General features: G+C 43.3%; 1 protein-coding gene across 1 annotated transcript in view; it reads left to right on the top strand.

The window, feature by feature from the left end:
• Nucleotides 1-16,113, top strand: part of braf (B-Raf proto-oncogene, serine/threonine kinase) — a 74,884-nt gene that overhangs the window by 10,777 nt on the left and 47,994 nt on the right. The window contains exon 2 of the mRNA XM_078417012.1: nt 7,920-8,021. Coding sequence (XP_078273138.1) covers nt 7,920-8,021 — 102 coding nt within the window. The remainder of the gene's footprint in view (nt 1-7,919; nt 8,022-16,113) is intronic.

Below are 16,113 nucleotides of genomic sequence, written 5' to 3' on the forward strand. Positions count from 1 at the left end.
ACTATGTCAAACCTGACCTGGTTTAACTTCCTAAAATGCAACACCTCGCTGAGATTCTTCTCTGTATTAAAGTTCATTAACCATTCCTCAGCCCACCTACCCAACCGATCAAGACGCTGCTGCAATTTTTTACAACCAACCTCGCGATCTAAAATACCACCCACTTTAGTGGTATCTGCAAACTTACTAGTCATACTTTGTATGCTCTTGCCCAAATCACTGATAAATGACAAACTGCAATGAACCCAGCACCAAACCGTGAGGTACACCACTCGTCACAGGCCTCCAGTCTGAAGAACAACCTTCCACCATCAGCCTCTGCTTCCTTCCATGAAGCTAATTTTCTATCCAGTCAGTTATCTCTCCTTGGATCCCATGCGATCTAACCATCCAGAGCAGCCTACCATGAGGGACCTTGTCAAATGCTTTACTGAAGTCCATATGTACAACATCTACAGCTCTTGATCCCATTTGCTCCATGCCTCCTTATTCTTCACCAGAGCCTCAATTTTACTGACCAGAGCCTCAGTCTCACTTATGTAGCTTGCAATTTCCACATGTCTACTTTTAATGTTAATTCCATCTTAATGTGATCTTCATATTGGAATTTTTGTTGCTTTCTGATATTATTTCAGCCTGCAATGATCTCTGCATGCAACACAGTACACTGCCCTTGATCAATATTATGATCTGTGTGATCAACAACTCCATGTGAAATAATGTGACCCACTGTGTAGTTCTATTTGCAATGATATACCACCAATCATATTCTCTCAATGTTTTGAATTATTTTGCTTCTGGGAGGCTTGGCTACTCTGGGTTATTGATTTAGATGTTGTAATGAATCTGTGAATTATGTTCAGCGTGAATCTTGCTTTTGTATTAAACTGTTGATGGTGTTTAGATATTAACAAAATCAAAGATATGGGCTTGGTGCAGGAAAGCAGCACTGAAGTAAAAGATATGTCATGATATTGAATGGGACATGAGGGACTGAATGGTCTATTCCTGCGTCTATTTCTTAAGTTACTCCTTACAATTTGCTTTCACATCCTTCTCTGTATTGCCAGCAAATTTGACCACAATACACTCGGTAATTAATATAGATTGTATATAGTTGACTCTCCAGCAATTTTCCCTATGGCAACCACTAAATTTTGCTCAGTTACCTAAGTAAGGTGCCTTTTTTTAAGAACTGATCAAAATGTCCCATGCAGAAGAGGTGTAAAATGAAACCTTAGAATCTGAAAAGGAAAATAAATGGAAGAGTTGAATGGAATGAATGAATTATTTATCTTCCCATCGTGTCTCTTTAAGCAATGATTTGTCTATAGCTGGCAATGCAAGAGATATGTTGTGTCGCTGTACCCTCAAACTCTCAATCAAGCTACCTTATCCCAAGAAACAACCAAGGAGCTGCACTTCTTTCTGCCCTTTGCATTTTTCCTCGCAAACTTCCATTTGGTTGCACTGAGGAATTTCCCTCTTTGCTTCTACTTTAAAGGTGACAGGTCTTGAACCCTGCCACTGTGTGAATCCAGATCTTACGAGTGAGAATAATTTTGTTCTATTGAATTAATGATCAATGATCAATGATCAAGGCACGGTAGCGCAGCGGTAGAGTTGCCGCTTTACAGCGAATGCAGCGCCGGAGACTCAGGTTCGATCCTGACTACGGGTGCTGCACTGTAAGGAGTTTGTACGTTCTCCCCGTGACCTGCGTGGGTTTTCTCCGAGATCTTCGGTTTCCTCCCACACTCCAAAGACGTACAGGTATGTAGGTTAATTGGCTGGGTAAATGTAAAAAAAGTTTTTGTCCCTAGTGGGTGTAGGATAGTGTTAATGTACGGGGATCGCTGGGCGGCACGGACTTGGAGGGCCGAAAAGGCCTGTTTCCGGCTGTAGATATATGATATGATATGATAATATACTGGATGGCAATGTGGGGTCAAGAACATAATCTCAATATGTCATGGAGTCAGAGAGGTTACGGCACATTAACCAATCCTTGTGCATGCTGGTCTCACTGACTATTTTTATACTAATCCAAACCATTGTATTCTCCCCACATTCCGATTATCTCGCCCCCCCCTCCACCCTTTATTTAAGATTGAGTTGTAGAATTTAAGGGCATCTTACATAGAAACATAGAAAACAGGTGCAGGAGGAGGCCATTCGGCCCTTCGAGCCAGCACCGCCATCCACAATCAATAACCTGTGCCCAACTTCTCCCCGTATCCCTTGATTCCACTAGCCCCCAGAGCTCTATCTAACTCTCTCTTAAATTCATCCAGTGATTTGGCCTCCACTACCCTCTGTGGCAGAGGATTCCACAAATTCACAACTCTGGGTGAAAAAGTTCCTTCTCACCTCAGTTTTAAATGACCTCACCTTTATTCTAAGACTGTGGCCCCTGGTTCTGGACTCCCCAACAATGGGAACATTTTTCCTGCACCTAACTTGTCCAGTCTTTTTATAATTTTATATGTCTCTGTAAGATCTCCTCTCATCCTTCCAAACTCCAGTGAATATATGCCTAGTCTTTTCCTTCTTTCCTCATATAACAGTCCCGCCATCCCAGGGATCAATCTCGTGAACCTACGCTGCACTGCCTCAATTACAAGGATGTCCTTCCTCAAATTAGGAGACCAAAACTGTACACAATACTCCAGATGTGGTCTTACCAGGGCCGAATTGACGTACAAACCCCACATTTTTATGACGCGGGTAGAAATTGAAGGATTGTGAGGAAACCCACACAGTCACAGGCAGAATGTGCAAACATTACATAGACAGCACCTGGGGTCAGAATTGAAACTGGGTCGCTAGAACTGTGAGGCAGTGCCACTATATTTTAATTATAGTGCTGCAATATATTAATTATAACAGGGTGGAAACATGACTAAATCCTTGGGGCAGTGGGGCATCCTACCCAGGTATATCGGTTTGTCTGAAGATGAATGTCAATTTCTCCTAGTTGTCTAAATTGATTAGGATTCTCCAGAACTCAGAAACTTGGTGCAGCGGTAGAGATGCTGCCTTACAGCACCAGAACCCCAGGTTCGATCCTGACTAAGGGTGATGTCTGTATGGAGTTTCTATGTTCTTCCTGTGACCGCAAAGGTTTTCTGTGGGTGCTCCAGTTTCCTCCCACGGTCCAAAGATGTACAGGTTCGTATGTTAATTGGCTTTGGTAAAAAAAATTGTAAATTGGCCCTCGACTGTAGGATAGTGTTAATGATTGCTTGTCTGCGCGGCCTCGGTGGGCCAATAGGGCCTGTTTCCACACTGTGTCTCTGAAGTCTCAATGACCAAAATTGAATTGATTTTGATCCTGATATTCAGGTAACATTGGGATTGGAGGTTGCAGAGGCAGCAGAATAATTAACATGAATAAATTCTTAATTCCCGTGAGCTATCAGGTTTCTTTACAATCCCTATAGATGGATTATTTTTTGCACACTTTCCTCAGTTGCCTCTGCATTAACATGGAGTTGATGACCTTCTCCATGGCCTGTTTTGCTTCCTTTGGGTGCAGCCACTGCCCAGTCCATCACGGATACTGACCTTACCACCACCACCAATCCGGACAAAATTACGACAGCGCATTTGAAATCCCCCTGGAAGACCCTTTAAAAATGTGCCGACTAGGCCAGGTGAGGCAGCCAATCTGGACCTCATTCGGACTTTGACCCCTACAGCCAGCACTCTGGAACTATGGCCTGGCCACAGCAGGCGGATCCGTTCCCATGGCCGACTTCTGTTGCCGTATTTTAGCGGCCTGGGTGGACTGCCTAGATTCTTGTACCGTTAGATTCCTTTCAGAAGCTTGCATTGGATGGCAGGGGCAGTGGGCGGGCTCATTCTGCTGCATTTTCGGCAGGTTTAGCCTCCTTAACATTGGCCAGTTCAAGTCTAGTCTGTTTTGCGGATCACGTGTTCTGTCTGCAACAGCCATGTTGCACGTCTTGTTGTATGTCATTTCACTCCCCTTCCCATTATCACATCGACCTTTCTGTCTTTGGTCTATTTCACTGCCAAACACAAACTAGAATAGCACCTCTTCATAAACCATTTGGGTAGCCTACAACCCAATGGTACAATAGACAATAGACAATAGGTGCAGGAGTAGGCCATTCAGCCCTTCGAGCCAGCACCGCCATTCAATGCGATCATGGCTGATCACTATCAATCAGTACCCCGTTCCTGCCTTCTCCCCATACCCCCTCACTCCGCTATCCTTAAGAGCTCTATCCAGCTCTCTCTTGAAAGCATCCAACGAACTGGCCTCCACTGCCTTCTGAGGCAGAGAATTCCACACCTTCACCACCCTCTGACTGAAAAAGTTCTTCCTCATCTCCGTTCTAAATGGCCTACCCCTTATTCTCAAACTGTGGCCCCTTGTTCTGGACTCCCCCAACATTGGGAACATGTTATCTGCCTCTAATGTGTCCAATCCCCTAATTATCTTATATGTTTCAATAAGATCCCCCCTCATCCTTCTAAATTCCAGTGTATACAAGCCCAATCGCTCCAGCCTTTCAACATACGACAGTCCCGCCATTCCGGGAATTAATCTAGTGAACCTACGCTGCACGCCCTCCATAGCAAGAATATCCTTCCTCAAATTTGGAGACCAAAACTGCACACAGTACTCCAGGTGCGGTCTCACCAGGGCCCGGTACAACTGTAGAAGGACCTCTTTGCTCCTATACTCAACTCCTCTTGTTACGAAGGCCAACATTCCATTGGCTTTCTTCACTGCCTGCTGAACCTGCATGCTTCCTTTCATTGACTGATGCACTAGGACACCCAGATCTCGTTGAACTCCCCCTCCTCCTAACTTGACACCATTCAGATAATAATCTGCCTTTCTATTCTTACTTCCAAAGTGAATAACCTCACACTTATCTACATTAAACTGCATCTGCCATGTATCCGCCCACTCACACAACCTGTCCAGGTCACCCTGCAGCCTTATTGCATCTTCCTCACAATTCACACTACCCCCCAACTTAGTATCATCTGCAAATTTGCTAATGGTACTTTTAATCCCTTCGTCTAAGTCATTAATGTATATCGTAAATAGCTGGGGTCCCAGCACCGAACCTTGCGGTACCCCACTGGTCACTGCCTGCCATTCCGAAAGGGACCCATTTATCCCCACTCTTTGCTTTCTGTCTGTTAACCAATTTTCTATCCATGTCAGTACCCTACCCCCAATACCATGTGCCCTAATTTTGCCCACTAATCTCCTATGTGGGACCTTGTCGAAGGCTTTCTGAAAGTCGAGGTACACCACATCCACTGACTCTCCCTTGTCAATTTTCCTAGTTACATCCTCAAAAAATTCCAGTAGATTTGTCAAGCATGATTTCCCCTTCGTAAATCCATGCTGACTCGGAACGATCCCGTTACTGCTATCCAAATGCTCAGCAATTTCGTCTTTTATAATTGACTCCAGCATTTTCCCCACCACTGATGTCAGACTAACTGGTCTATAATTACCCATTTTCTCTCTCCCTCCTTTCTTAAAAAGTGGGATAACATTTGCTATTCTCCAATCCACAGGAACTGATCCTGAATCTATAGAACATTGAAAAATGATCTCCAATGCTTCCACTATTTCTAGAGCCACCTCCTTAAGTACTCTGGGATGCAGACCATCAGGCCCTGGGGATTTATCAGCCTTCAGTCCCATCAGTCTACCCAAAACCATTTCCTGCCTAACGTGGATTTCCTTCAGTTCCTCCATCACCCTAGGTTCTCCAGCCCCTAGAACATTTGGGAGATTGTGTGTATCTTCCTCAGTGATGGATTGAATTTTCCAATTTCCAACTCCCATCGTTTTTCTCAATTTTTTTTTCTCTCTCTCTCTCCCTTTGTTAACACTTTCCATTCCAACACCCCACCCCAATATGCAGATTTATCGCGATCACCATTCTGGTTTCATCTGTCCCATACCTGGGTTTCTTCACCCTTGATTCACTATTCCTATCCACCTGTCACCAACCAGCCTCTGTCTGTACCGTTTACCTCCCCTCTCCAACTTGTCTCCATCTGCCATTTTTTGCCCTTATGTTTCCACCTAACGCACACGAGCCTCTTATACTAATCGTCTCCCCTAGTCATGGTCTCGATGCAGAGGATTAACGTTAAACATTGACCATCCCTCTGCCTAACCTGCTGTTCTTAAAGCAGTTTATTTATTGCTCTAGATTCTGGCATCGGCTCTCTATCTCTTGTCATGTCTTTATCAATACTCAGTGGGGGTGAGATACGGAAGTTCTAGATAGGCACTCTATGACGTGTAAATCCTGGTCGATACAGTGCAATCACTGTAGATAACTGGATATAATATTGGTGGATGCAGCGGACTGCATGACATGGATACGTTGTATTACTGTGTGATACTGGACTTTCCTACTCTGTGACATAGGTACAGAGCTTCCACAATATACACAGGTACAGTACTTGTGTTTGCAGGTATATCATACTGGAGTTATGGAGCAGGTGGGTTACTGTAATTCTTGGCATATGACACTGGTATAAACCTGTTTGACTCTACAGTATCATGCTGCTGTAATTGATACTGTTCTATCCCCGACACAGAGGGTTGATGGGTACACATTTTTCACCATATTACAGGACTTCATACTGGTGGATGCAGGTCTAATTTTACGCATAAGTATTACAGTACTGTTGATGTACTACACTAGGCTACAGAGTGGTTAGTCGAAATCTTCCCATCAAAGCTTATCAGGGCTGGTCCAGCAGAAAGATATGTGTTATTTTGCAATCAAATACATATTCGTATCTGTATAATCAGTTACGTTTGGTAAATGTATACTTGGAATGAGGTCATCAATATTATCATAGCCTGCATCAAGACCGTATGTCCATTTTCAGTAAATATGGGAAGGACAAGAGCAATTATCCATTTAGCCCCTTGGCTATGCTTCACTGTTTGGCTAGATCCAGCCTGATATATAAATCAACCATTTACCCAACTAAGATTTGTTTGGGCAGTGTTGCCCTCCTGACAGAGCTGCTGGCAAGTTGCCAAAATACTTCAAAGTCAAGTCTAGTCTAGTCTGATGTCTAAAGTCTTCTCTGTGGCCTGTTGGCAGAACGCCCTCAGGCATTCCGCAGGGAGACATTCTGAGCCTTTGTTTGAAGTCTAGCTGTTGAGACTGCTTGGATTCCATGGTATGTTTAGCACAGCGGTTTTAATGGCAGAAGGCCAGCTTGCTGTCCCTTTGCAGTCATGAGTAAGTGGGCACAACAATTGAGGTGAAAAATCAAATCTTTGAACTCTTTATCACAACATAACGGCGGCACAATAAAATAAAGGGGGTGCGATCAAACACAGATAATGATGGATACGATGCAGATACAGGTGGATCTATTTTTATACTGCCTCGAGGAGCTTCAAAAAGGTGTTTGTATATAAAACGATGCTGAGCCACTGAGAACATATTAGCCATTTGGCCAAACATGTGATCAAAAAGGTGGCCTTAAAGAGCAGTAATAGTATAGGAAAAAAGGTGGAGCGGTTAGGATAGATATTCTAGAGTGCCTTTAGCAGGCCAGGGCACTGTAGACTGTGGCGACTATTAGAAATCTGGGATACACAAGAATATTGAGAGGGGCACCATGATAATGTGTTGTGTTGCAACTTGCAAGAGGTTGGGGTGTCTAATGTATGGACTTTGCATTCTCAATGTTGTGTTGAACATTAATGTGGAAGTTCCTGCAGCTGAAGGAAGATTGCTGGCAGAGGCTGGCATCTGCTAATGATGGGACAAGATAAACAAATCTGCTCCCATTGTGGATGTGCTTTCCCTCACTTCTCACTTGCTTCTCTTGAGCATCTCTCTGACTTTGAATTAACTTATTTTGCATTTTCTCTTTCACAGGTCTGGAACATCAAGCAGATGATCAAATTAACTCAGGAGCACATTGAAGCCTTGTTGGACAAGTTTGGGGGAGATCATAACCCACCTTCTATCTATCTGGAGGTGAGAGCAGATAATTACTTAATTTAACCAAGATAATTTCCTTTAGGGCATTGTCTGCAATTGAATGCTAACTGGATTTTCACTGTGTGTGCGCAATAAAGTGACCAAATATTGGGAGGTGGTCAGAATTTCACCTCACGTTGCCACCTAGTGGTCGGAACCTGTAACTACAAGCACAACGTCAGAAATTGAAAGAAGGCCTAAATTAGTGTCGGTCATGACCTTTTGGTGCCCCGAGGCACTTTATGGTCAGTGACATTTGAATGTAGAAAACTCTATTGATTTTCAGTTGAGGTTAGAATATTGGGGAAAACCCCAATATTTCGCAGTGTGCAAAAGTGGATACTAAGAATGTGAAATAAAAAAGAAAATATTGAAAGTACTCAACGAGTTAATCCATGGAGGGAGAATTAGGACCACATAAAATGCAAATTGAAAATGGGAAACGATTTGAGTAATTAGTATGGAGGAAGTGTAAATGGCAGAAACAATTATGTGAAAGGGAAAATGCTAGCGGTGCTGGCAATTGGCAAAGAGAAATGTTGGAAATACCCATTTGAAATGGTAAGTCGTCAGATGCCAATTCTGAAGTTAAGGTGCTGTTCCCCAAGCTTATGCCAAGCTACACTGGTACAGTAAATGGTTAAGGACATAGATCAAAGTGAGTGTGGAATGCTAAATCTGACAGTTGACTGGAAACTTGGTCTGCGGAGTGAACAAACCAATTGTTTCCTCTCAAAGGAACAATATTAAGATCAGCAAACATGATATATTAAATTTATAGAATTACACGCAAATTGTTTTGTTCATCCTGAAAGTGTGTTACATATCCTTCAGCCAGTCTGGAATTTGCTTTATCCAGATAACACGAGGCAGTCGGAATTGATTCTCCAGCTAACTCAGCAATGTTGGATTTGTAGAAATAAGCAATTGCAGATGCTGGTTTACAAAAAAAGACACAAAGTGCTGGGGTAACTCATCAGACCAGACAGCATCACTGGAGAACATATTTAGATGACATTTTGTGTCAGGTCCCTTCATAAAGGGGGGGGGGGTGGAGAGAAAGGTGGAAGAGTATTCACAAAATGCTGAAGTAACTCAGCGGGTCAGGCAGCATCTCAGGAGAGAAGGAAGGTGACGTTTCGAGTCGAGACCTTTCTTCAGTCTACACAAGCTGGAAGAGTCGAGGGACAGGACAAAGCCTGGCAGGTAACGGGTCGATACAGGTGAGGTTGGGTTTGTGTTTGCAGTTTATCTGGGATTCTAGGACTCTGCTTTTGGAAATTTAACACTGTAGCTGATATTGGTGTATAGGAGTTGACGTCTTTAGCTCAGGGCAGTATGGAGCAGTTAGTGCTGCCACTTCACAGGCTCCGAGGGCATGTCTTTAATTCTAACCTTGCTACTGCTAATTTGGAGTTTGCGTAGTTCCCCTGCACACATTAACCCCCCCCCCCTCCCCATGTGCTCTAGTTTCCTCCAACATTCCAAAAACCTGCTGTAAATTAACCCCAGTGTGAATGCAGCAGAAGAATGGAAGAGGTGTTGGGTATATGTAGGGTAAAGGCTGAGAAGGAGACTGGGACTGATAGGACTGTTCTGTTGGGTGCCAATGTGGACAATGTGTCAAATTCATGTTTTATAAATAAGTTAGCCCAGGAGTTTAATTCTCCAACTAACCTGAGATGGTGGGATTAGGATTCTCCAGGATGAAATGGTCCCATTGTTTTTGGATATGCCATGTTGTTCTGGGCCACAGTGTGGAGTTTTCAATTTGTTTCACTTCCTTATGAAAGCTAGATAGAATTATGTGTATCTGTTGTCTTTTGATTTTCACCAAGGACGTGATGATTTGAGTGACCTTAATCTTGTTTGACCCATAGATCCACTGTGACATAGTTCATGTGGCCAGAGAAAATGTTTTACTACTGTATCCCCGTGCAGGCAGGCAGGCAAGCAGGTGTGTCTGTATGTCCCCTTGAGAATAGCAGAACATTGCTTTATCTAATGACTTTTATGCTGTCAGAGACCAGGTTATATTAACAGACTTATATTTGATGGTGTAGCGGGAGCGATCAGGGGTCACCACAATGGTTACTTTTTATAGGTAACATTTATAATAGTGGTGTACAATTTATCCGATGGGAGTTCTGGATTTCACTGAAAGCCTGTTGTGTCAAATGTATTTTGTTTTTACTGTAGATGACCAGATATTTTGTTTTAGTTACATGTATAAAGACACTAGTGCACAATGATACAGATCAAAAACAAGCTAACCCTTCTTCAACATTTTTAAGTCTTAAGAAGAGTTCTGAACAGAAACATCATCTATTTCTTTCTCCAGAGATGCTGCCTCCTGAGTTACTCCAGCATTTTGTGTCTATCTTTGGTATTAACCAGCATCTGCTGTTCGTTCCTACAAAAACAAGCTAACAATGGTTTCCTTTCTTTTCCAAATGTGGAGAATTATGGCATGTTTTTATATCTTTAATTACAATTTTTTTAAAAATTATGTTGCAGTTTTTATCAGCTGTGGAGAGTCGTTCAGTCTTCACAAAATATTGCTGTGCTGATTAAATTGAGTTTTAAGTGTTGAAACAGTTCAGACTTGCACTTTTGCAGGATTGAGGTAACATGCTGCTGTGTTTCTGGAGATAATTTTGAGAATGTGAGGCTTTATTTTTAGGTGATACTAGACTGATGTGGACCCGTTGGGTCCAAATCTCTCCTGCGAGCCTCTTCTGCAGGCCGGGGAGCAACCCTTCCCCAACTGACGATCCTGCGGGCCCGGCAAGCCTTTTCCGTGGAGCCGTTGTCGGGCGAGGAGTGTTGGCCGGGGCCGTGGGTGGGCGAGAAGGGAGAGGGAGCCACTGACCTCGGCCCCATGCGTGCAGCGCTGCAGCCAGAGCAAGCCGTGGACCTGAAGCCTCTCCTGCAGCGCAGCGGCTACGGCCATCTTGTTGGACCCTCTGCCGCTGCGCTGCACCACGGGAGGAAGGTCTGGCACGGGGCACGTCGGGACGGGCACCGGTCCTCCCGCTGGTCCTCCCGGGGGGGGGGGGGGGCTAATTTATTAAAGTTTATTAGGTAAATTAGGCGGCACGGTAGCGCAGCGGTAGAGTTGCTGCTTTACAGCGAATGCAGCGCCGGAGACACAGGTTCGATCCTGACTACGGGTGCTGCACTGTAAGGAGTTTGTACGTTCTCCCCGTGACCTGCGTGGGTTTTCTCCGAGATCTTCGGTTTCCTCCCACACTCCAAAGACGTACAGGTATGTAGGTTAATTGGCTGGGTAAATGTAAAAATTGTCCCTAGTGGGTGTTAATGTGCGGGGATCACTGGGCGGCACGGACTTGGAGGGCCGAAAAGGCCTGTTTCCGGCTGTAGATATATGATATATGATATATATGATATGATATAAATTGTCTTAAAAAAGTAACAAAAGTCTATTTATTGAGACCGTGGGGGAATGGTGATTAGGGTGGGCCTAAAATTGTTGTAATATATATATATAAATGGATAGATGTGTATCATTGTTTCAAGATTGTCACCTGGTGATTCTATTATGCCAATTTGAGTTGTTGAGACTGGAGAAAAAGCATGCCCACATATAAATGTGCCACCACAAAGACAAACAAATATCTTGCCTCTCCTGTCATAGTTTCAGAAAGTTTTCCATATCAAGCACTCTGCTGTCAAGACACAACTGCTTTTGGATGAGCTCCAATGGTCTTTGGCACCAAGCAGAATGTTGGAATCCGACCACTCATTTAATTCCTGTTCTTCACCAGCATTCCAAAATGAACACAATCTTGGCATCTTATTCAACTCTGAACCAAGCTTATACCTCACCACCAAGGGAGACGGAATGGGCATTTGTCCCTTAAGCCCATCTCACCCTTTACTTTTAGTTCATCTATGCCTTAACTTCTGCTTTGCTTTAACAACCTACAATGGCTTTGCCAAGTAAAAGCACTGCTCTACCTCAGCCTGCATGTTAAAGCCCTCTTCTGGTTGCTGCCCCATTCACCCTTGTCCATTCTAATGTTTATGCAAATTTCTCACTCTCACAGCCTTATGTCTGGGAAACTGCCCTTCATGTCCTGGATGCAGCTTTGTAATGTTAGAATACATTATTCCAGTTGATCCATTGTCATTTCACCCGTTGGAACCTTTTAACATGAGAAACAAAGTCCAACATCCATGCCTATGGTGAAACAGCAGTTGGATGTGTTTGGGATTATTTAAACTGCCATAACACCTGACACATGATTTTATTTTGCATCTGGGTGCAAGCCAACATATATCAGTAAGGTCTTTTCATGTGAACGTCCAGGAAATTGGTGAAGCAAAACATGAAGTTGTGAGGTTCAGTTTTATGTGCAGGGCTGGGAGAACTAATTCTCCATAAATCCAGATCAAACCACAAATCATTGGATTCCATTGCACAGCAATGGGGCTGGCCAGTAGAGGAAGATGCCTCCTAAGATAATACAGCTAGCAATTCTGGCCCAATAACTTGAATTGCAAAGATAGACACAAATTGCCGGGGCAACTCAGCGGATCAGACAGCATCTCTGAAGAAAATGGATAAGTGACATTTCAGGTCAGGACCATTCTTCAGATACGACCTAAAACTTCACCGATTCATTTTCTCCAGAGATGCTGCCCGGCCTGCTGAGTTACTCCAGCATGTTGTGTCTATCTATGATATAAACCACCATCTGCAATTCCAACTGCGGGGCCTGTGGACTTTAACATTGTGAAGCCCGCGGTCTCTGGTAAGAAGAGGCCGACTCGGGAGCTCCAAGCCACGGAGAGAGTTTCAACCCCCCGACGCGGGAGTTTCGATCACCCTGACGGGGGCTTCGATCGTTGGCTGCGGGGGATTTGATCGCCCCGGCTGCGGATAGTTTTACTGCACCGACCGTGGGAAAACAAAGAGGAAGAAGTTTGAACTTTATTGCCTTCCATCACTGAGGAATGTGGAATCCACTGTGATGGATGTTTATGTTAACTTTTAGGTGGTTGTGTGTCTTGTTGCTTTTAACTTAGTATGGCTGTATGGTAACTCAAATTTCACTGTACCTTAATTGGTACATGTGACAATAAACTGACCATGAAACCTTAAATTGCAAGTTATGAAGATATCATAGCAATTCAAGCAAAAATCTAACTTGTCAGATTCAGCACAAATATAATTGTACTCCAAGAAGTACTGGATCTGAGAATTATGTAAGCCAATTAACAGTACATCTTGGCACCCTGTTAGTTATTGTGAAATTTATTGCACAATTGAACCAGCCATTGCAGCCTTGGTTAGCTCCAAATCTTTCTTTGCAACTTTGTTTGTTTGACTTAGACTGGTAGGTCCCATCTATTCCTTGGAGGTCTGTGGTTGCTGGCTGAGAAGGAGCTGTTTAAGTGGCTAAAATGTCAGGTATGCAGGTATGTTCACAAGTCTGCAGAGAAATATCCGTCAGGGCTAAAATGAGAGGCAGTACACAAAACTTAAAGCCAGTATATGAAAATTGGAGGCATCCTGTTGACAGCCATCAGCCGCTCAGCCTCTGTTTTCCTCTCCTCATAAATTATTTAATTCCAATTAAAATAGGACAAAGTCATGGACTAGCCTATTGTTAAGACTGGAAGGCATGCTAAAATAGTTTTGTCTAAACTAAAGGCAACAATTTCCCCTCTGCACCTCCAACGCACACTTTAATTATCTTGTCAAGACATTTTTGTAAAAGGTGTGTTACTAATGAATTCATTTTAGCTGGAAGAGTTATTCACAAGGGAACAGCACCATCTTTCAATTAACTAAAAATGGATGGCTTCCCTCCCTTCGATCGCTGCATTGATTTGAAATAAAACAAGGGTTTCCGAGTCCAATTCCTTCTGCCTTCCTGCAGCAAATTACATATGGACTGCAAAAAAATACTGTTGAATAATACAAGTGTTACTGTATTTTCAAGCAGAAAGCAACAGCAGCCCAATAGAGAGCTTTGAAGAAAAACCAGCAAATGTTGACAAAACATACTGCATCACAAGCCTGCCAGCAGCACTGTATCCAGAAATAACTACATATTTTTCATTGCTGCAGTAAGCATGCAAGCATGTGATCTAGAAGTAGACCACTCAGCCCACCCCTCTCCCCCACTGTATTCTCAACTCCACCTTCCTCTAACCCTAGTAACTTATTACCTCCTTGCTTATCAAGCATCAATGTGCCTCTGACTTAAAAATATGCAACAGCTCTCTTTTCACAGCACTTTAAGGAAGAGAATTTGAAAGATAAACAACCTATTGAAAGATGAAATATTGCCTCATCTCTGCCGTACGTTGGTGGCCCTTTATTTTTAGACAATGATTACCCCTCCCCCACTACTTCTAGATTCTTCCTCAAGAGGAAACTACTCTACATCGACTCTATGCCTCTCTTCATCTTGCATGTTTTGGTCCAGTCTCTTCAAGAAGGCTGCTAATATCACCCCCCCCCCGGCCACACTCTCACCTCGCCCTACCATCGGGAAGAAAGTACAGGAGCCCGAGAACAGTTACCTCCAGGCTCAAGACTAGCTTTTTCCCATCAATCGTGAGGTTTTTGAACAGCACTGCACAACTCTAATTACAAACGTATCTCAGCAACAAATGATTAATTACTTTATATGGATTGCACCATGTATTTTAGCTTGCTCTATAAAAGTCTGGTTACCTAGTATCACAGATAATTTATTATATTATATTGTCCATATATTTGTTGTATTGTTTTGTTTAATGTGCCTGCATGAAGTAAAAATTTAATTGTTCCATTCCCAGTGCATATTGACAAATAAACACTTGATTCTTGATTTTCTCTTCCAATCTCCAACGGCCACAAGCCAAGGCAAACCAACCTTTTGTAACACAACCTCCTTCCAACGCATTAAAATGCTTTCTTAACTAAGTCCAAGACTGCATGCGGAATCCCAGAGGTAGTCTCATCAATGCTTTATATAATGGAGGAATTAACTCCCTATATTTATCCCCCAGCAATAAATAATATCAGTTAGCCTTTCTAATTAGATGCTGAACCATTGTACATTGTACCACTGTATTTCAGAGCTCAAATCTTTTGCCATCTAGATAATATTTTCTTTCTTCCTGCCAGAGTGGACAATTTCACATTTTCTAACAATATTCCAATACAACAGTACAGCACAGGATCAAGCCTTTCAGCCGGTCTGTGTGTCAAACATGACACCTATTTAAACTCATCCTTTCTGCCTGCATGAGCTCCATAATCTTCTATTCCCTACATATTCAAGTGTCTTTCTAAAAGCTGCTTACACATGTTTATTATATTGGCTTCCACCGTTTGCCATACTCCATTTGCCAGATCTTTGTCATTCACTTAATCCTTTGGAGCCGCCTTAATTCCTTACGGATATTGTGCACACGGGCTCAAAGTTGACGACAAGGAATGATGCAGCTTAAAAGAAAAAAAAGTTACAGCCTTCTCTGGGGGTAATCTGTGAAGGGTGTAAAATACTGTGGTGGGGGTGTGGGGTGGGGGGGGGGGGGGACATAGCAGGTCAGACAGTATCAGTGGAAAGGGGAGTAATTAATGTTTTGGGTCTGGAATCCATCATTGAGTCTGATGGATCCATCATTGCGTCCATCATTGAAAGGTCCTGCACCTTTATCTAAAGGGTGGCACGATGGTGTAGTGGTAGAGCTACTGCCGTACAGCGCCAGAGACCTGGGTTCGATCCTGACTACAGGTGCTTGTCTGTACAGAATTTGTACGTTCTCCCCGTGATCTGTGTGGATTTTCTCCGAGGTCTTTGGTTTCCTCCCATACTCCAAAGACGCACAGGTTTGTAGGTTAATTAGCTTGGTGTAAATGTAAAGTTGTCCCTAGTATGTGTGTAGGGTGGTGCTAATGTGCGGGGATTGCTGGTCAGTGTGGACTTGGTGGGCTGAAAGGCCTGCTTCCGTGCTGTAACTCTAAACTAAACTACACCTGAAACATAACCTGTTTCTATTTCTGTAGATGATGCCTGACTTGCTAAGTTTTTCCAACATACTCTGTATTTATTTTAGACTTCCA

This window comes from Rhinoraja longicauda, chromosome 20, assembly GCF_053455715.1.
Source record: "Rhinoraja longicauda isolate Sanriku21f chromosome 20, sRhiLon1.1, whole genome shotgun sequence".
NCBI lineage: Eukaryota > Metazoa > Chordata > Chondrichthyes > Rajiformes > Arhynchobatidae > Rhinoraja > Rhinoraja longicauda.